At 46.8% G+C, this 18,770-nt stretch overlaps 2 protein-coding genes across 6 annotated transcripts; one reads left to right on the top strand and one right to left on the bottom strand.

The window, feature by feature from the left end:
• The first annotated feature begins 10 nt into the window (after nucleotides 1–10).
• GSTZ1 (glutathione S-transferase zeta 1) lies at nucleotides 11–9,249 on the top strand. Of its 5 annotated transcripts, none has more exons than XM_066321996.1 (9): nucleotides 11–123; nucleotides 3,147–3,198; nucleotides 3,776–3,843; nucleotides 4,678–4,758; nucleotides 5,235–5,360; nucleotides 5,886–5,961; nucleotides 6,784–6,836; nucleotides 8,093–8,142; nucleotides 8,863–9,249. In XM_066321996.1, exons 1-9 carry the CDS (start codon nucleotides 103–105, stop codon nucleotides 8,987–8,989), a joined length of 654 nt encoding a protein of 217 aa, XP_066178093.1. In that variant the 5' UTR covers nucleotides 11–102; the 3' UTR covers nucleotides 8,990–9,249. The 5 variants fall into 5 exon arrangements, with proteins under 5 accessions (XP_066178093.1, XP_066178096.1, XP_066178094.1 ...); XM_066321997.1 differs by lacking the exon at nucleotides 11–123 and adding an exon at nucleotides 2,516–2,610; XM_066321999.1 differs by lacking the exon at nucleotides 3,776–3,843 and having other exon boundaries at nucleotides 55–123.
• Nucleotides 9,250–10,076: 827 nt separating this feature from the next.
• Nucleotides 10,077–17,915, bottom strand: LOC136363122 (uncharacterized). Its single transcript, XM_066322209.1, has 13 exons — nucleotides 17,803–17,915; nucleotides 17,336–17,512; nucleotides 16,961–17,066; nucleotides 16,336–16,458; nucleotides 15,669–15,903; nucleotides 14,695–14,718; nucleotides 13,718–13,840; nucleotides 12,996–13,183; nucleotides 12,066–12,265; nucleotides 11,678–11,769; nucleotides 11,304–11,358; nucleotides 10,523–10,620; nucleotides 10,077–10,377 (listed from the first exon to the last, which is right to left on the bottom strand). The coding sequence occupies exons 1-13, from the start codon at nucleotides 17,913–17,915 to the stop codon at nucleotides 10,163–10,165; spliced, it is 1,749 nt and encodes a 582-aa protein (XP_066178306.1). The 3' UTR covers nucleotides 10,077–10,162.
• Nucleotides 17,916–18,770: the final 855 nt, after the last annotated feature.

The following is an 18,770-nucleotide window of genomic DNA, read 5'->3' as shown; positions in this document are numbered from 1 at the left end:
TGGGCGCGGAGCGCGGGCGCGGCGCGGGGCACGCCGGGAAATGTAGTCCCGGGGCTGCGGTGCCCGGCGGCCGCGGAGCCCTGAGCGGAGGCCGGGACGGCGATGAGCGCTGCCGCCGCCAAGGTACGCGCCGCTGCCTCCGCGCTGTCTTCACGGGCTGGGAGGGGAACGAGGGGGATGGCGGCGCCGCAGCCGGAGGGAGCGGGGCTCGGGGCGGCGCCTCTCCGCCTTCAGCCTGCGCGGGCCTGCCTCGGTTCGGCGTTGTCGCCGGCCGTGGCTTCTGGCGGTTCCCGGGAGGACCGCGTCCCCGCCCCGGCCTGCACCCGTGTCTCTGTGGCAGTGGAAAGCAAAGAATTTAACCCCACGCTGAATAAAATGCTGTAGTGTGCTAATGCTTTTAGCCGTGGTGCTTGCTTACCGTATTTTATTCGGGTGCACTGTTCACACCGAGTTCTGCTGAAGAGACACTGAGAATTTAGGAGCAAACCTCTTCTTTCTGCTTTACATTTGAACCTAGCAGAGTAGCAGCAGTGCCTTTCAGGCACCGTGCTGTCCCCTGTGCCAGCCCCCGAGGAGCAGTGTGTGTGTGCTGGGTTTGACAGGTCTCAGCAGAGGAGAGAGGTTTAACCTTTCCAGGTGCGTCCTCTGTGTCACCTGGAGAGAGGTGGTATCCAGAGTAGACCATGCTGAAGAAGACAGGAAACCCAAGAGGTCAACACACAAGGTTTGGGGTGTTCCTTCTGTCTTTCACAACAGGGAAGTGCGTTTCCCAGATTTTTACTCTGGACTGGTATTTAAGCCCAAACTTTCCTCAATGATTGCCAGAAAACAGAACTAAACTACCAGAACTCTGAGTAGACATCTAGAAAATCCTGTCCTCCTGCTATCATCCCAGCTCCAATCAATCTAAACTTCAGGTTTTGGGGGTTTTATCCACAGGGTTGCAAATGCAGGAAATTCTTTTCCTGAGACTTCCCTGGAACATGCTCAGCATTTGCTCTGAGGAAGACATAGTGTCACTCTGGGATCTGTCCACTGAGGACAAAAACATTTCTGACAGTCTTTACTTCTCTAGTCTTTACTTCGCTGATTATTTTTGCCTGTGATCTGCCCTGCTGCTAGGAACCAAACAGCATGAACTCAAGAGATCTCTCCGTGCCCCAGCCTCTGGAGACAGTTCCCAGCTGAACGATGGGTTGGTTTATGTGTTCTTTTTGGTGAAGTCCCCCAGGGTCTTTAAATTATACAGCAAGGCAATTAGCTTAGCACAATTTATTCCAAATTGTAGCACAGGCTCTAAAATCAAAAAATAACTGCAGAGAAGATCAGGAGGAATCTCTCTGCTGGCTGAGAGGCCAGAGTCCAAAACAGATGTGGTAAAGGACATGAATTTCTGTGCCAAAAAAATCATTAGCAAGGTCCTCAGGAAAAGCAGGTAAAATTAGTATCTCATGAATGCTCTATGTTTCTCTTTTGAAGCCATAGTTTTGGTTTCTTTCCCTGAAACTCAGCAGGCTAGATATTTGAAAAACAAACACAGCTGATATTTCTAATGTCCTGATCCTAGAAGAAGAGAATTTAAGAAAATCAGTAAATGCTTTGTCCACTAAAGTGTTACCAGTATCACCTTCACTTTCCTTCTCACTTATAAATCTGAGTAATTTAGTGAAAGACACCTCATTTAAAGTTATTTGAGGCAATCCAAACTGTAAGAGAAGCATAAAGCTCACAAAGAGGACTGGAGGGCAGGGATCATCAGTGTCTCTGGTTTTCTGTTGACAGACTATAATTGAGCATATCTTTTGTGCTTTCTTTTGTCTTACTGCCAGTCTCTGGAAAACTTTTTATGCATTTTGGAAGAGTAGAGACACAGGGAGATCCATGGGATCTGTGTAATCAAGGAGACATGAGTACAGGTTTGTTTAGAGACACGCATGGGTACCAATTTCTTGTGTGGAAAGAATAGACAGTGACACACAAAAATCACCATCTTTTATTTTGGTCTGAGAGTAGAGTAGCAGCTGCTCCCATATCTGCAACGTAGAAAATCCCCTGTACTGGCCAGTACTGGTGGAAGAGGGGCTACAGGAGGATATTAAGGAATCTCCCTGCAAAGGGAGCCCAGTCCTGTAGCTAGCAGTCATTCCCTAGTGAAACAGAAATTCTGCAAGCAGCTTTGGTTTGGTATGGTTTTTTGCGATTTTTTGTTTGTTTGTTTTGGTTTGGTTTTTGGTTTTTTTTTGTTTGTTTTGTTCTCCAGTGTTAGATTTCTGCATTGGCAGCTGGTGACAGCTTACAGGGCTCTCTAGATATCTTATTTGTTTCTGGACGAAAAGCTACGGAAATAAGGATGGTTCCCAAGTGTGCTTCCAAGCTTAAATCTGGTTAATGGTTTTGATTTCAGGGCGGGGAGAGGGTGACTGCAGTGACTCAGGGTTGAATCTGAGTGGCTGGTTTTTGTGTCCTGGGCACAGACTGGGGGGCATAGTCCTTTCCTCATTGGTTTTAGGAAAGAACCTTCCCCTATTCCAGCTGAGTTAAAAGCAAAACACAGAGGTGGTTTTTATTTCGTGGAGACAACTGCACGCACTTACCATGGCATCTGAAAAGGTGAGAGTTTGGACAGGGTGGAAGCATCTGGGAAGGCTGCCTAATGTTATAGTTCAGGTAGAAATTAATTGTCTGCCTTCTGGCTTTCATCTCAAACAGCAGAAGCTCTTCTTGTTTGGAAAGAGATGTGGCTTTTCCCTGCAAGGCTAGAAAAGCTATTTCATACCATGCACATACCCAGTGCAGGGGCTTGGCACAATCAGTACAGAAATTGTTTTAGAAATCTAAGATGGGATTGAGTCCAATATTGGATAGGAACAAAGAGGGAAGCTTTATAGGGAATAATTTCAAGGTCATTTGTGCATTGCTGGAAACATCAGGTGCAACTGCTATTATGAGAGACAGTGATGTTATCTGTACGCCAAATCAGAAACCTTCAGAGGTTTCGGTTACTTTCAGAAAGGAACCCTCTCTCCCCCAAACATTGCTCTCCCCTGTCTCAGGTTTGTGAAATGCCTTCTGCTCATGCATCCTTCTCCTTACATACAATTCTCTGGTGCTCCCAGCATAAAACCCTTTTATCTTTCTATTCTCAGCCGATACTTTACAGCTATTTCCGAAGCTCCTGTTCTTGGAGAGTGCGAATTGGTAAGATTCAGAGCTGATCTCTCTTTCTGTGTCTCAATATTGCAGTATCTTACCCTTCACTAACCTAATTAATCAATCACTTATTAACAGAAAGTTAGCAAACATGAGCCTGGAACAGTGAGGTATCTCCCCATGGGGAGTGGGGGAAGACTGCAGCCTACGGGAGCAGGTGGAATAGAGGGGAACAGATAAGAGGGCTTCATGCTACTGCCTCAGACTCTGGCCTGCCCAGGTCTTGAAGCTAAGCAGGGCTGGGAATGGTCCCTACTTGTTCTGAGACAGAAAGGTTTTACAGGTGAGCGCACAGACCCCTGCCCTCTATAAGCCAAATCAGGAAGGGCTGTGCTGCAAGGAGTTGCAAAGCTTATTTTGAAAAATGCAGTGGTTTTGCCAGGACTGATCTTTAGTACTTTGGTCCTTCATTTGCCAGAGCACTGTCTTCTCAATGGACTCAGGCCACTCTCCTTGAGGCATAGGGTCTTTTTTCAAATGTAGATGCTAACATTTCCCTGAGCCCATTACCAATGAAACTGGTCCCAGTGTAGCTGTCTGAACCTGTACACTCTGCTCTCCCTAGCACTGGCTCTGAAAGGAATTTCCTATGACCTGGTCCCAGTGAACCTCATTAAGGATGGAGGACAGCAGGTAAGGATAAAAATACCACTGCTCTCTCCAGGGGTACTGAACTTAGGGATCATTAGGAGACTTGGGATTAGCACTAGAAAGTTCACAGGCAAAGTTACTGAATTCCTCACCACTTCTCTGTAATTAAAATTATAGCCAGTATTCCCTGGCATGTGAGACAGGAGGAGAATATGACTGCAGGAGAATAGAGGTTTTTTCCTCTCTCAGACATTTGTGACTGAATCCATAAGGCTGAACATCTTTTGCTTACCATGATACAACTGAATACATTAGGAGCACAGACTTCAGAGGAGCTGCCCTGCACTTTAAACAGACTCAGCTTCATTCAGTTAGCACCAGAAAATGCATCGTAGTGGGGATAGGAGGTGTCCAGAAGATGCTAAATGATATGGCAGGGGGCTGCAAAGGGCCTGCAAAAGGCCTGCAAAAGGAAGAGATGAGTTGCCAAAAGAGATCTTCACTGAGACCTTACTTGGGGGTCCATAGGAGGGAGTTGTGCACCTCGCAGTACCACTGGCTCAATGGGCTGGGATGGGCTAAGGCAGAGTTGGAGAACTGGGACAGCAATGGGGCACTGATGCTGTACCACCCATTCTGGGCATTGCAGTGGTGCTTTATCAGGAGATAAGGCAGCCTGGCCCTGGATGCAGTGATCCCTGAGCCCCAGTGAGAGCTTGCTGTAGGCTAATAGTACAGCATCATTTACTGCAGATATTAGTATTAAGGTAGAGAGAAAAAAGAGGTAAGAAAAACATTTGGTAACTGGATTCTGGAAGAAGAAAACATTGAAGAATTTCTTATTGCTGTAGAGTAATTGCAGGTTTGTTTCTACAGTTTTCTGCTGAATTCAAGGCACTGAATCCAATGCAGCAAGTCCCAGCCTTGCAAATTGATGGCATCACCCTTTCTCAGTCGGTGAGTTATCAGCCACATCCCTGTGACCCTTTCATTCCAATCTAAACAATGGCTGCCCAATCTGAACAGGATGGCTTTGTCCCCTCTTTTTCCCCAGAGCTGTCATCTAAGTGTTGGAAAAGTGATGGCATTCATGATGCCACTTAGGAACAGAAATAGCACATATTTTCCTGATGGGAAACTACTCAAGGATTTAAGTTCAATTCTGCTTTGGTTCGTAACTCCACCCTTCAGTAAGCAGTTTGTAGTCTGACTTCAATGGCTGTTTCATGGTTTGCCTGAAATTACAGCTGGACCAAATGACAACAAGATCACAGGCAGATGTCAGAGGGGTTATTCTGTTCCTTGGGTTGGTAACAAACTGCCTTCAAAAGCTGTTGTACTCTCTTGGATCAGCTCCCCTTTCCTAGGTGTCCAGGATGTGAAGTTTTCCTTGGCTCTCCAATAACCTCCCATTATCTCTTTGTTCATTACAGCTAGCTATAATTAATTACCTAGAAGAGACACATCCTAACCCGAGGCTCCTGCCCCAAGATCCAAAGAAGAGAGCTCAAGTCAGAATGATTGCTGATCACATTGCCTCTGGCATTCAACCACTCCAGGTACTGCCTTGTCATATCCATACAAATGAGAAAATCAGAAAGGATTTCTGTCTCTGAAATTCTGTCTCCTTAAATTGTTGCCAGCCAACCAGATGGCAGAACTTCAGACTGGTGTGCTAGCAGATAATATCTGCTTAACCTCTGCCTGATCTGCCAATGGCAACAATACAGTATTTCCAACACAGCAAATCCTATAGCATCCCAGGGTTCTTTCCAAAAAAGCTGAATCCATATGGTTTTACTGCTGAGTCTAGGACACTTTAGGAAGAAGAGAATTGAGCAGCCCAAAGAGAAGAGGCAAAGGGATACTCTGGCAACTGTTACAGAAGGGTAGTGCCAAGAGAAAGATACCACAGGGTGCATGATTTGGTGCAGGTGAGGTCAGGGCTGACCCAACCAACTGAACTCAGGCCAGGGGTTCAGCCTTGGCAACTCCTCATCTCCCCTCTCCTCCACTGGATGACACAGTGGGTAAGATCCTGCCAGCAGTGATCAACTAACCTAGAAATTGCTTTGCCTTCACAGAACCTGAGTGTCCTGAAACAAATGGGGGAGAAAAAAATGGAATGGGCTCAGAACTGTATCACATCTGGCTTTCAAGGTACATCCCACATCCAAAATGATCAGTATTTTGGCTGACCTTACAAAATGCTGTACCACTGGCATTCTGCTTGCCTTTTCAAGTAGAACCACAGGTATTCCTAGGTTGGTGTGCTGGGGTCCTGCTTGCTGGCAGAGACAGTGCTCTTCCAGAGTCTCTTGTCCAAGACTGGTAGCTCCCCAGGATCTCAGAGGAAAGATGTGCACAGAACACTTCCACTGCTGCACTTGGAAGAGGGAAGCCTGGTGCCATCCTGCACACTGCAGCAGTTTATTCTTTCTGAAGGACAAGGGCTCACAGCACTTCTAAGGTTCTACATACATATACAGATAGACAGAGATATATAGATATGCTTTTATAATCAGACATCGAATGGCAAACTCCCACAGAGTCTAGCAAGGAGCAGAGGATTTCTTTGCCTCTTTGAGAGAAATAAAGTGCTTTTGGTTCCCTCAAAACCCTTTCCCCCCATGTGCTGCAGTGACAGGCCCATCCTCACTTCTGACAGACACTAACTGACTGAACCTTTATATTTTTCCCCTCCCCAGTCAAGTATTTCTACATTATCTTTGTAGTATTTCAAGTGCATTTTCTGAAGCAGCTGAAATCACCCTAGGTCCAAAAAGACTGAAGGACTTTAAAAACTCCCAAAACTGTAGCAAGATTTCTGTTCCTTTTAGTTTCTGTCCCAAAATGCTCCTTTTTCATACTCTGCTTAGGGTTAAGATGCCCTTGTACATAATTCCTAGTCTAGGAAGTGTTTGATGTCCCTTTCAATTGACTTTCCAATGCCTCACTCCAGTGTACCACCTCTCTTGACAGCACTGGAGCATATTCTGCAGCACACTGCTGGACGCTACTGTGTGGGAGATGAAGTAAGTGTCTGAGAGAGCCCTGTGTGCTGTTGCAGAACTGAAAACCCCAGTATCTTCTCCTAAAATAGGAAAGAAAATTAGTTGAGGAAACAAAAGCACAACCCCATCCAGTGCCTAGAATTACATGCAGTGCCTTCACCATAACAAAAAACAGCTGCATGGATTCTACTCAGGCCATTACTGACTGGCAGAGAGTTACAGAGATGTTTATTTGTCTCTGCCTGTAACTTGCTGATGGCCAGATTCTGCAGCTTTATATACTGGCTGGTACTAGAGGATGTGGAAAAAGATATGATGATATATCATTTTGTCTTTATGGGATATGGACTTCAACATGTCCTGTCATAGGGGCAAATCTTGGCTCAAGACACATGGGTTCAGTTCTTAGCTCTGTTCTATGGAACCTGTAACCACCTTGTATTTTTCTGCTCCAATCATCCAAATTTAATATGGACAGATTTTACAGAGCTCACATAAAAGCTGTTCTGACCCTTACCAAACTAGAGGCAGCTCAGGGCCTTTTCCATGTATTAGTTCTGCTGCCAGGCAAAAGATCTTTCCTATAAAAGCTTTAGAAAAAACAAGGAAAGCTCCTGCATTATGCTGCGAGGCAGAGGATTGTCTAATAGCAGCCTTATGGAGCCCTTGGTAGTCAAAGGCTACTTACAAGATCTAATGTTGGAGAATAACATGTGCATTGAGAGGGCACCCAGAGGCAGGGTGAGGCCAGCTGCCTCTGTCTGTGCAGACACAGACACTGTCCTTGAGTCTTCCATTCAGATTGCAAGTCTCTGGGCCTGTGTACAAAGGTCTTATCATAAGCCAAGTCTTGACATTGGCAGGACCTGCTGGATATCCCTCCAGTGCAAACAAGGAAAATGTACTAAACTTTTACCAGCCATGCAAACACTCCTCTCCCTCCATCACCTCCCTCTGCAGCTTGCCAGCAAACCTGTTTGCTCAGAGGCAGTTGCCATAGAAGCACAATGTCCTTGAGGTCATAATGATCAGCTGGTAAATATAAAGCTCCCTAAAAGCTGATGGTTTTTACTAGTGACTGCAATTAAGTTCTTTTTCTTGTACTGCTACTGTATTATTAATGCTGAATTAAAGAAATAGATCATCATCAAATGACAACTCCTCTGTACTGGCTGATAAAATAATTTCTGTACTGGTCTCAAAGCCTGCCACCACTGGAAAGTGTGAGGGGACAGGCTCCGAGTTACTCTAGTCCCTTCTCTGTGCTATATTTGCAGGTTTCCATGGCTGATCTGTGTTTAGTGCCTCAAGTTGCCAATGCTGAAAGGTAATTAAATGCTAAGCTTGAGATATTCTTCAACACACCTATTTATGCTGGGCTGTCAGAGCTTACCTTTTGCTGCTCCTTGTTAGAAAGTATCCCTCCTGCCTGCCCTATCCACTTAGGAAAATTCATGGAGAGAAAAAACCTATTTCATAAATACTGTATCTTTTGGAAGTAAGAAGTTGTGGTATCCTCTTAGAGGCCTGGGGAAACCTGGTCTACTGCCTTTGAAAAGCTGAAGTTGCCCACACTCCATGATCTCTGTTCCCATTTGCTCTATTCTTACACTGCACACAGGAGGAAAAGATTAATCAGACTTTATTTGTTTAAAGCCTTAAACCCATGCAAGTAGTGGCTGCATGATTCCCAGGAAAAGCTATGTCTTCTTACTTTGTGTTGAACATTAAATAAAAGTCTGGTGAAGTTCACACAATTGCAGATTCACTGGGGTTGGAAGGGAATTCTGGAGGATATCCAGTCCAATTTCCCTGGTAGAGGAAGTGGCACAGGATTGCATCCTGCTGGGTTTTGAGTATCTCTATAGAAAAAGACTTTACAACCTCTGAAGCATTTGTTTTTAAACCTACAAGGATGAACCTTTTCTGTTAGTGTAAATGACTGTGGGATTCTCCCATACTAGATAGGCCTGTCACACTGCATTTCTGCTCACTGCTGCACTGGCTCTCAACTCATAATACTTCACTGATTCTTTTCCTTTTACAGATTTAAAGTGGACATGAGACCATATCCCATAATAACCAGAATAAATAAAGCTCTCTTGGAGTTAGAGGCCTTCAAGATAAGCCACCCTTCCCAGCAGCCAGATACCCCTGCAGAGCTGCGAGCTTGAAGCCTTTCTACTCATTAAATCCAGAAATCTGGTGTGGTAAAGACAAACCTACAGTTTGAGTAGGACTTCAGTGCCAGTAGGAGTCCCTAGTACTACTGTTTCCATTTCATCTTGGGGGGATAGGACAGAGGACCTGGAAATAGTGTGGATGACTTACTATGTGTGTGGAACTATGCATGTGCTGGAACACCTGCAGCTACTTGTTTTTTCTATGCAGTCTATCCCTGTGAAGCAGATTAAAGCAGAAGTATCCATAATGATCAGAAGTTCCCTCTGTATGGCTTTGGGTTGGGGAATGTGGCCACAAACAACTGTGAGGCATTGAGCTAATTCTGTATTCCCCACGGGGGCTACTTCCTTTCTACCATCTGCAGAAGAGAGCATCAGGGAATCAGCATACAATGTGCTCATCCTTGGAGCTGCCTCAGAGCCACAGCACAGTCATCAGTTCCATGGATATAAACAATGAGATCTAGTCTCTGATGGAAGATAGCTTAACCCTTGTTGGGGTCTTGAAAGAGCCAAGTCAGCAACTGTCACCTCTTGCAATAACGAGCAGTCACACAGAATTTATAAAAGGTCTGCCTAGAGCAAAGCTAAGTGCTTGTGCCATAGACAGCAAGGCACAACCAGTTCTCTCCCCTACACTCAAAATTATGTTCTCTTCTTTTTCTCATCCTCAGATACTGCTCTAGGTGTTTTCCTAGCCTTCAGCTGCAGACTGTTGCCCAAGGGAATCCCACCCCAGATTCCCTTCAAACCAGAATCATGCCTGTACTTTAACTGTGAGGACTTTCCAAATAGCAGCGATAAATACCATCCACTCATCCCAAATGAAACCAAACACCCAAGTCACCTTCAAAGCTGAAAGCACTCTGGGAATTCCAGAGTAGGGCAAGAAGGGAACCTATAACCTTATGTCTGTTCTTGTGCAGACTTAGCTCAGATCCCACCAAATGTTTTGGCACCTGAGCCCAGATACTGTATATCAGGTACCCTAGAGGAACAATACCCATGGCCTTCAGACTACAAACCCACAGTCTCTTAAGGTGGCATTCATCTACATACAGATACCTGGGCTGCCACATTGCTTGGACTCATTTATTGCCATCCATATCTGTATTTGGGCTAGTGAAGAGCCTTGCTGTTCAGGCTCATTCTGAGAATCACGCATTATCTTAGGTCCAGCTGGATCTTGACTGTGCTGTTATAAAAGGTCCCAGCACAGTTGGAGCCCCCAAAGACCAACACTGTGTGCAGGTTCTGCTCCTCTTTGTTCTCCTTGTCCATATCCATCAAGTGAGGAGGACTCAGGTCAAGCAATGTGTGGCCAGCTCGGGGAACAGAGCAGAGTTCGTGGTGGATCACTGTGCTCCATGAAAGAGTATCTGAAGTGGAAAGGGGATATCAATGCTGACAAGCCTATTCTTAGTACAAGGGACGAGACAAATAGACTAGACTAGGTGTTCAGAAACACCACTGCAGCCTCAGAGTCGCCTTCAGCTATCAAAACAGGGCTGGAGTGTCACTCACCTAGGTGGAAAACAAAGGCATCATGCAAGGCTCCTCTGGCATTGCAGCCTCCACTGATCAGAACCTTCTGGTCCGACACAGCCAGAGCTGCATGAAAACTGTAACCAAAGCAAAGCCAAAAGGTGACTACAACAAAACCTGCTGGGATGGCCTCAGTCAGTGATGGGCAGGGATGGGCAGACTTGATCAGGAAGTTGAGGGCTTAAGCTGCAGGAAGAAAATTGACTTTTGCTTCTCTCTGCTCTGACTTGCAGAATAACCCTACTTAAAAGAGATGTTTGCCTCTGCAGTCAGGCCACAATCAGGCCTGAAGAGCAACTCATTATCTCAGAAGGAGCTATCAAAACTCCTATGCTTTGCTCTGTGGGGTGAGATAGTAGGCTAGCTGGGCTCTGCATTGATTTAGGTCATTGTTCTAGTGAGCAATTCTGTCCTTTTAGGAACAGCATAGTCCTGGTACAGGAGTTTCTTCTGTGTGGCACAGTATCTCTCCAGGCACTGTGGAGACTAAACAGCAGGCCATACAGTTTACAAGCACATGGCAGAAAACTTACCCTGAAATACAGATTTCCAGGGAGACTAAGGAATATCCCCCCACACCATAGAGGCACCAACAAGGACAGCACAGGAATTCCTGGCCCCACAGCAGAGAGAAGATCCTCTCTATTTGACTAGCGGGACAGATATATGTAGCTGGGTCTGATCACAAGCACTGTTTAAACCTGGCTTCAAAGAGAAATGACAAAAGAAGATAGCTCCTGGGTCTGCAATAGAATCTTACCAACGTGCAGAAGGCTGTCCTGCCAGGAGGGGGACTGGTGTGTACTCCATGAAACCTGGTAAGACAGAAAAAAGGCAGATGAAATGTCCAAAAACTCAGCTTCGTAACTAGACAAAAACTTAGATACTCTGCCACATCAACAACCTGCCTTCTTTATTATCCAACTTCTTCCAAAAAAGCCCTTGTTTTTTCTTCATCCACTCCCTTATTACCCCAGAAAGGGTGTTTTTTTAACCCATAGTTTTTCATCTCCATTGCCTAGTCAGGAGTTTTTATAATGTTATTGCTATTTTCCCATTGAGCACACCTCACTCCCAAGTCCCTGTCTTGGAACAGACCTTCCCAAGGCAGCCAGATGGCACAGACTTTCTTACCCAGATCCAGAATGTGCATGTCACTGAAGTAGAGAGAAGTCCTCCGACCCCCAAAAATCAGCAGCTTGTTTTTCAACAGAGTAGCTGAATGCCTAGGCAGAGAGCAAATGAATAAAACATCTTCAGCAAAGAAGATGCTTCTAGTACTTGTCAGCCTTGGCCTCTTCTACTGGGCTGCCATAGCTTCAGTCTACACCTGGGACAGAATCCCATCAGGATTCACAACAGGAGGTACTGAGAATCCCATTGCTCTAAACACAGCCCTATCTTAAGGAGTACATGGTGGAGAACAATCACCTAATATTTAGCAAATCACACTGGTGTGAGATGGAAGGTAGGCAGAGGTTTCCTGCACTAATTTGGATAGCTGGAACTAGAGCACTCTCACCCAAGCCTAGGCAGAGGCTTCTCTCCTTCTGAGATGGGCTGATACCAAATTTCATGCTCTGGATTGAAGACATAGAGCATATTGCTGCAGGGTGCAACTGCCAGCGATGCCTTTCTGGGCAAAGTTCCTCCAAAAACAAAGAGCTCCTTGTGGTAGATAGCTGCACTGTGGTAGGCGAGCACTGGTATCTTCCCTTTAGCCTAGAAAAGGTTCAATATATATTTGTTACAAGAAGTGCATTATTTGCTGCATGACCCATAGGAAAGAGATACATCATGCAGTGAGTTTAACAAGTCTCCATTTCCAGTTTATTGGCTCCCTAGCCAGATCTTTGCTGCACAGGCAGACAGTACATCCTTTGCATGCTCTACACCACCAGAATGCTCTGATCAGAAAAGGAACTCAGCCTCCCACACCTTCCTTAGAATATGTCATGGAACAGAAAGATCTTATCCAGGCTTACCCTCTAAAGGCCATGTTGTGCTTTACTAGGAAAGAGACAGATAGTGCCATGCTGACAAGGGCTCAGAATTCTGCTGTGCTCAGGGCAGCTCCTGATTTGAGAAGACTGGCTCTTCACCTAAGCATCCGGTGCTGCTCTCAATGGCACCATAAAATGAGAGGCCATTTCCCTCTGCTGCTTCCCACCCTTGAGCTTGGTCAGGCACAGCCCTCTGCAGCAACCATTTTTCCACGTTGCTTCATTCATTGTAGGCACAGCCCCTAATATGGAATGGTTTCCATTCAGCACGTGGCTTTTCAGCACAGCCTCCTAATACCTGTCAAACCCAACTATGCATCTCAGACAACCTGCAGCAACAGTGGGCCAAGACTACTGGACTAAAAGGACATGGGCACATGGACTGCCACATTCAGGCAGAACCTGCCACCCCTCCTGCACTTTTGTCTTGGAAGAGATGCAGTACTTACAGCCACAAGGAGCCATTTCCAGGTGACTGTGTCCAGAATGTAGATGCTGCTGTAGTCTTTGTCCTCCCTTATGCCCCCAAAGATGTAGATACGCTTGGTGTCAGGGTCATAGGTAGCTGTGTGACCGTGCAAGCACGATGGCATGGCATTTTGTAGCTGGAAATCCACTGGAAGCCATAAATCACTGTCTGTGGGAGCAACAGCAGACACATGGTGTGGAAGTTCAAAAAGGCTCTTGATTTCACTAGATTTAAAGAATATGCCATAAAATCTTTACTCAAAACCATGCTCCCTTTGTCTTCTCCTCTCCTTTGATTCAGGGCTAGAGGGAACTCATACAGAATTGTTTTGTAAAGGAATGATGGGGAATAGCAAGGTGAGAGAGAAGACCAGTGAGATGCAGACAGACACAAGGCACTGGAATTGTGTCTCATACTTCCCCACCAGTCACCACACACAGACTGCAAATTGCACTGCTGCTTTTATGCCTTAAAATTCCATTCTTCCCAGAACTTGTAGCTTTAGCTCCTAGAGGGCTCTCAAGTACAATCCCAGAGCCTCATAAAGCATTCTATGCTGTCAGCTCAGCCAGGTGACATGCTAGATGTGATGCCTTTGCTGTCCCCTCCATATGCACAGATGGCCAAATACCCCCCTCATCTGCATGAGCTGTCCTCAAGCCCTACTGTCCCCACTGATTTTGACATCCCTAAAGTCCTCACCAATTTCCAGCTTCCAGAGAGCATCCTGGCAGGACTGTTGATTGACACCTTCTCCACCAATGAGAACAGCTGTCCTCAGGTCACTGAGGCACATGGCATGGCACCACCGAGGGCTGGGACTGCCTGAGGAGGGAAGAGCACAGCCCTGTGAGCCGTCAGACAGGACACCCTCAGCTCCCTTCTCTTCTGGGGAGAACAAGCCACCTGAATGCTCAGAGGGGGGAAATGGTAAGGCAAGGGCCCCTGGTCCCTTCCCTCTGCAGGGGAAGAAGACATACCTCCCTGAGCAATATTTTCAGTTGGCTTGGGGGAATAGTTGCTGTAGTAACTGTAGAGAGTTACTGCAGTAGTAGTAGTAGTAACTGTAGTAACTGTAATAGTTGCTGTAGTAATAGTAGAGAGACCTCAGGAGCAAGGAGTAGCTGGATGTAGGATGCATTCAGGCTGCCACTTCAGACAGGCTTGGATGTTCCCCATTTACTACCCCATCTCCGGAAGTGATATCCAGAGTGGTACTACCCACCCCAAGCTACTACTTGTGAGGGAGGACTACCCAGGGACAGCTTCTCAGTGCCTTGGATAGAACAATCAGAAGCCTGGAGCTGCTTTCAGAGGTATTCCTTGTACTGCTTTGTTCCTCCTCCTTTCCCCTCCCAGGCCCCTGCAGTTGGCTGAGCAAGCTAAAAAATACTTTTTAATCGAAGTCTATTTCATATCTTACCTTTTTTCCTCAAAGAGCTATGTACCCAGAGGTGTGAGATTCAGAGTGGATAAAGAAACATTTGAGAGCCTGACAGTACTGGAAGCACTAATGGCAATTGCATTAAGAGGAACAGTATATACACACAACCTACTTGTTATTCTTCATCACTGGAGAAATACAGGGTGAAGCATGAGAGGCTTCTGATGTTGAGGGGAAGGAATATCATCACTGAGTGACTGAAAAGACAAACCAGGGTAGGGAACCAAATCCTCACCTTGCAGCTCCTTCACCGTCAGATCTGCAGAGGGAACACAGAGAGAGCCCCATAAAGCAGCCAGCAGATATACTATGGAAAGTGCTCAGTTCCACTATGTAAGAGCCCTTTGACCTTCCTTCCTCCAACCTCCAGCACAAAGCTACCTCACTGCAACAAACAAGGTTTAAGACTAGGAATCATGAACTGTCTCATCAGAAGAAATGCAGAAGATGGGTAAGAGCAGGGCACACTTCCTCTGACTGGCAAATGCTGTCACCATTGCATTTTATCCTTCTGATGGAAGCTTGTTTCCCTCCTTCTCACACCACCTACAGCAGAAAAAAACTTTATGATGGAGCTATATTTGCCTTTATGACAAGCAAGACAAGTCCCAATAAGTAATTTCTTATGGGGACCACTAAGTTATTGCCAAACCTTTACACATAAACTTGGTCACACTCTGGAACTGACTTGGAATTCCCACTCCAGAAGCCTAAGGTTTTCTTTCTAAATCCCTTAGCTTACTACTGAAAAGTCAGTACCAATTATGCTAATTACATATATATATATATATGTATATATATGTGCATTTTGTATTTTCTATACCATAATAATAACCAATGTCTTCTATGGACAAGTGGTATGCTGTTAGTAGGGGTACAAACTAATGCAGACCTTACAGGACATCACAGTAGGTAACTTTCTTGTGCCTCAACTTACTTTTTTGTAAAACAAGGGTAACAATATTTGTTAACAATATTCTAAAAATAGAATGTCCTATGTTCTATTTCTGGCCTTTTCCCAGCAGGCAAAAACTCACCAAGCAGCTGATCAAGGAATAAAGAGCACTCTCAGTATTTCAAAGCCAAATATACAAGCCCATCATGCCTTAGAAGTACATAGAGAAACCGACTGAAAAGGTGCAGCCCAGCAGCATTGACAGATCATTCAGACAAGACCTGTAAAATACAGTTGGAAGCTACCAGACTTACCTTCTTCATCTAGATCTCTCTCAGATGCTGTGGGTTCAAATAAAACTTTTCTGGGCTTTTTGGAGTGGACTCTTGATGGTCCTTGGTCAGGACTCTTCCTCCAGGCCTCACTGGATTCCACCTTTCCAGCTGGTGACTTCAGGGCACAGGGTACCACCAGGGTCCTCAGTGGTGGCTGGATGTCCTTCACAGGCCTGCATGCTCTGGCAGTCACCTCTGAGCTCTGACTCTTAACCTGTGACATGAGTCCCAGCCAAATCAGCCCTGAAGAAAGATACCTGAGACTACTGTGAATTGCATCTAAATGAGACAGGGATCTGGTAACTGTTTTTAGGCTCATCTTCCCATTGAGTTTTAAGGGCCAACATGCCATCAGTATCAGCTGCCAAACAGGTGCTGAGCAATGCAGCTATCTGCTGCTGTGTGCTGTAGTCAGCTTTCAGACTGCTGGCTGCTGGGCACAGCTACAACATGGAAGAGCAAAAAGGCATTTCAATGGAGAACATATCTTTCTTCAGTACAAGAGAAACTTTGGCTCCAGAACTTGCTTACCCATATCTACATTGAAAAAATGGCAGCTAATGTTTCAGCTAGACATCAACTGAATGGCTAGAGGTGAGGGATAATAATAAAAAGGTGAAATAACAAGAAGATGACTCCAAAATACCCCAGTAGGATCCTCCAGGTCCTGGCCATGGGGTGCATCATCTGCTGGGAACACTGGTGACTGGGTGGTCTCTGGTACAAGGAAGGAACGGGCAGGTGTACTGCTGCAGACACCTCGGAGCAGCTGCAGCAGAAACAGCAACAGAATAAAAGGCCATAAGTGTGCTGGCCTCCATCCACACAAAGGATGAGCAAAAGCATGTCTTGCAAGGGACAGGTTCCCTGCAATGGGATAACCTGCCTTTTATCTCCCACGCCAACAAAACAAGAAAAAGGAAAGCCAGGCACTGCAAGATGCTAAATCCATTGGCTTCAGCTCAAGGTAAAACAAATATATAAGTACCAAAGACTCAGGAGAGAGAAGAACTGGAAGTGAACAGCTGTCTGCTGCCCGTCTCCTGAAACACACAAGGTGTTCTGGCAAAACTGTGTTCAGAGGATAGGCCTGGAGCATCACAGAGGTTTCAGGCTCAGCACAGATGTGCTTTAATACATCCATGTTTGCCAGCTCTACCTTGGAGTAGCAGAGAAGGAAAAGGCAAGCAGGGAGAAGAAGTTCTGGAGCTCAGAACTGACAACATTTGAATCCCTGTGCAGGAAGAGAAGAGAGTGTCAATTCTTTTTACCTTTCCATTGACAGTCAGGACAAGCCTCACAGGGTTGCCTTTGTCCATCTCTTTCAACGAGGCCATGAAAATATCTGTTCTCCAGTCATCTTCCCACACCAGAGACCTGCATAAAGGACCACGGCTTTTCAGCTCACAAATGACACTGACCAGGACAAAATTCCTGCTCCCATACTAGATGGCAACAGCCCAAAGCCAAAGGAGAGCCAATCCTGAAAGCAGCCAAAAGGAATCATCACTAGAGAGAAACACCATAGTGGAGGAGCAGCAGGCCTGAGAAGCTTTTGGATAACAGCAGCAGAATCAGGCAGCACCAGAGATGAGAAAGCTTTTCCAGGATGCCCCTCCTGACAGCGCAGCAGCTCCTGCCGTAACCTGCGGGCGGGTTCCAGCGTGCCGAGCCGCTGTGGTGCGACGCCCGGGGACACCAGCACATCCACTGCGATGCTCGTGTCCGGAGAGTACGAGCTCCAGTCTCCCAGCCCGAACACCACCAGCTGCTTTGGCAACGGCAGGGGCAGCCACGCCTGGAAACCCATCTGGCTGCAGTGCCTGCAAGGGCAGGGAAGAAAAACGAGAGGCTGTAATCAAGGAGTAAAATAAAAGGTGGGGAAAACACACGGAAACGCCTGAAAACACGCTTATGCCAGGGAGGGTTGAAAGGAGGGGGCTTGTGTCGTTTAAAGCCGAAACAGTGCAAGGATGCAGGGAAGGAAATAACCCGTGGGAAGGGAGAGCCGCCAGGCGCTGGCAGCGGCATTTCCAGAGAGGGTGGAGGCACGGCGTGCGGCTGTCCCGGCCGCGGCGGAGCACGGCCCTGGCCGGGCCGGGCCGGGCCGCACCTGCCGAGGCGCCGCGGCGGCTCCCGCAGAGCCCAGAGCACGTAGAAGGCCAGGCCGCCCTGCCGGGCGCTGCCCGCGGGCCCCGGCCGGCCCCGGCGGCGGGCGCGGAGCATGGCGGCGGGCGGCACCGGGGCCTCGGCGCCGACATTAAAGGGCTCGGCGCGGCGGGGGCGGCCCCGGCACCCCCACAGCTGCGGAGGGGCTCCGCGGGGCCCGCCCTGCCCCGTTACCGTGGGCAGCCCCGCCGGGAGCGGCTACGGGCAGTGCGGCCGGCTGCTCGGGCCTGACGAAGCCGGGCTCAGCCTCGCCTTCGTAGCAAAGCAGCCTCTGTAGAATCACAGAATTAATTAGGTTGGAAAAGATCTCTGAGATCGTGGAGAATAGCCAATGACCCAACTCCGTGTCAATTAGAGATGGGCACTACACATCCAGGCTGTCCTTAAACACCTCCAGCGTTGGTGAGTCCACCGCCTCCCCGTGCAGTCCATTCCGGTATATAATCGCCCTTTCTGTGAAGAAATCCCTTCTAGTGTCCAACCTAAACTTGCCCTGGCACAGCTTGAGACTACATCCGTCACTGTAGGACACGACAGAAAGATGAAAGACTCCAAATATTTCAGAAGGCAAAGAGCATAGAAAAAAGGCTTTTATTGTCTAATTATTAGTACCTTTTATAAGGTGTTCTGATACAGACTTAACATGATTGGTGAATAGGAACCTAATCTCATTGGTTAAACTAGAGAAACAGCAAAGCACCTCCTGGAAAAGGATTGTTTTGAGAAAGGATACTTGTTTGCCAAGATTGTTTTGAGAAGAAACTTCCTTGAGAATTTTTTCCTTGGGAAAAAATTAGCAGCTGCTAGGAGGCTAAAATCTCTCAGACCCAGAAATATCAGGCCCACATATGTCCTCTTGTCCTGTCACTGGCTGCCTGGGAGAAGAGGCCAATTCCCACCTGGCTGCACCCT

This window comes from Sylvia atricapilla, chromosome 6 (genome assembly GCF_009819655.1).
Source record: "Sylvia atricapilla isolate bSylAtr1 chromosome 6, bSylAtr1.pri, whole genome shotgun sequence".
Classification (NCBI taxonomy): domain Eukaryota; kingdom Metazoa; phylum Chordata; class Aves; order Passeriformes; family Sylviidae; genus Sylvia; species Sylvia atricapilla.
This window is presented reverse-complemented; position numbering and strand designations above follow the sequence as displayed.

What these genes read in the sequence shown, in the direction of transcription:
- GSTZ1 (XM_066321996.1), top strand. Translation starts at nt 103, where the DNA reads ATGAGCGCTGCCGCCGCCAAG. An exon ending in CTGGCATTCAACCACTCCAG is followed by an intron (nt 5,361 to 5,885) that starts GTACTGCCTTGT and finishes TTGCCTTCACAG; the next exon opens with AACCTGAGTGTCCTGAAACA. An exon ending in CAAGTTGCCAATGCTGAAAG is followed by an intron (nt 8,143 to 8,862) that starts GTAATTAAATGC and finishes TTCCTTTTACAG; the next exon opens with ATTTAAAGTGGACATGAGAC.
- LOC136363122 (XM_066322209.1), bottom strand. Translation starts at nt 17,915, where the DNA reads ATGCTCCGCGCCCGCCGCCGGGGCCGGCCGGGGCCCGCGGGCAGCGCC. An exon ending in ACCTGGAGGATCCTACTGGG is followed by an intron (nt 15,904 to 16,335) that starts GTATTTTGGAGT and finishes CTCATGTCACAG; the next exon opens with GTTAAGAGTCAGAGCTCAGA. An exon ending in TGCCTTTGTTTTCCACCTAG is followed by an intron (nt 10,378 to 10,522) that starts GTGAGTGACACT and finishes TTTCCACTTCAG; the next exon opens with ATACTCTTTCATGGAGCACA.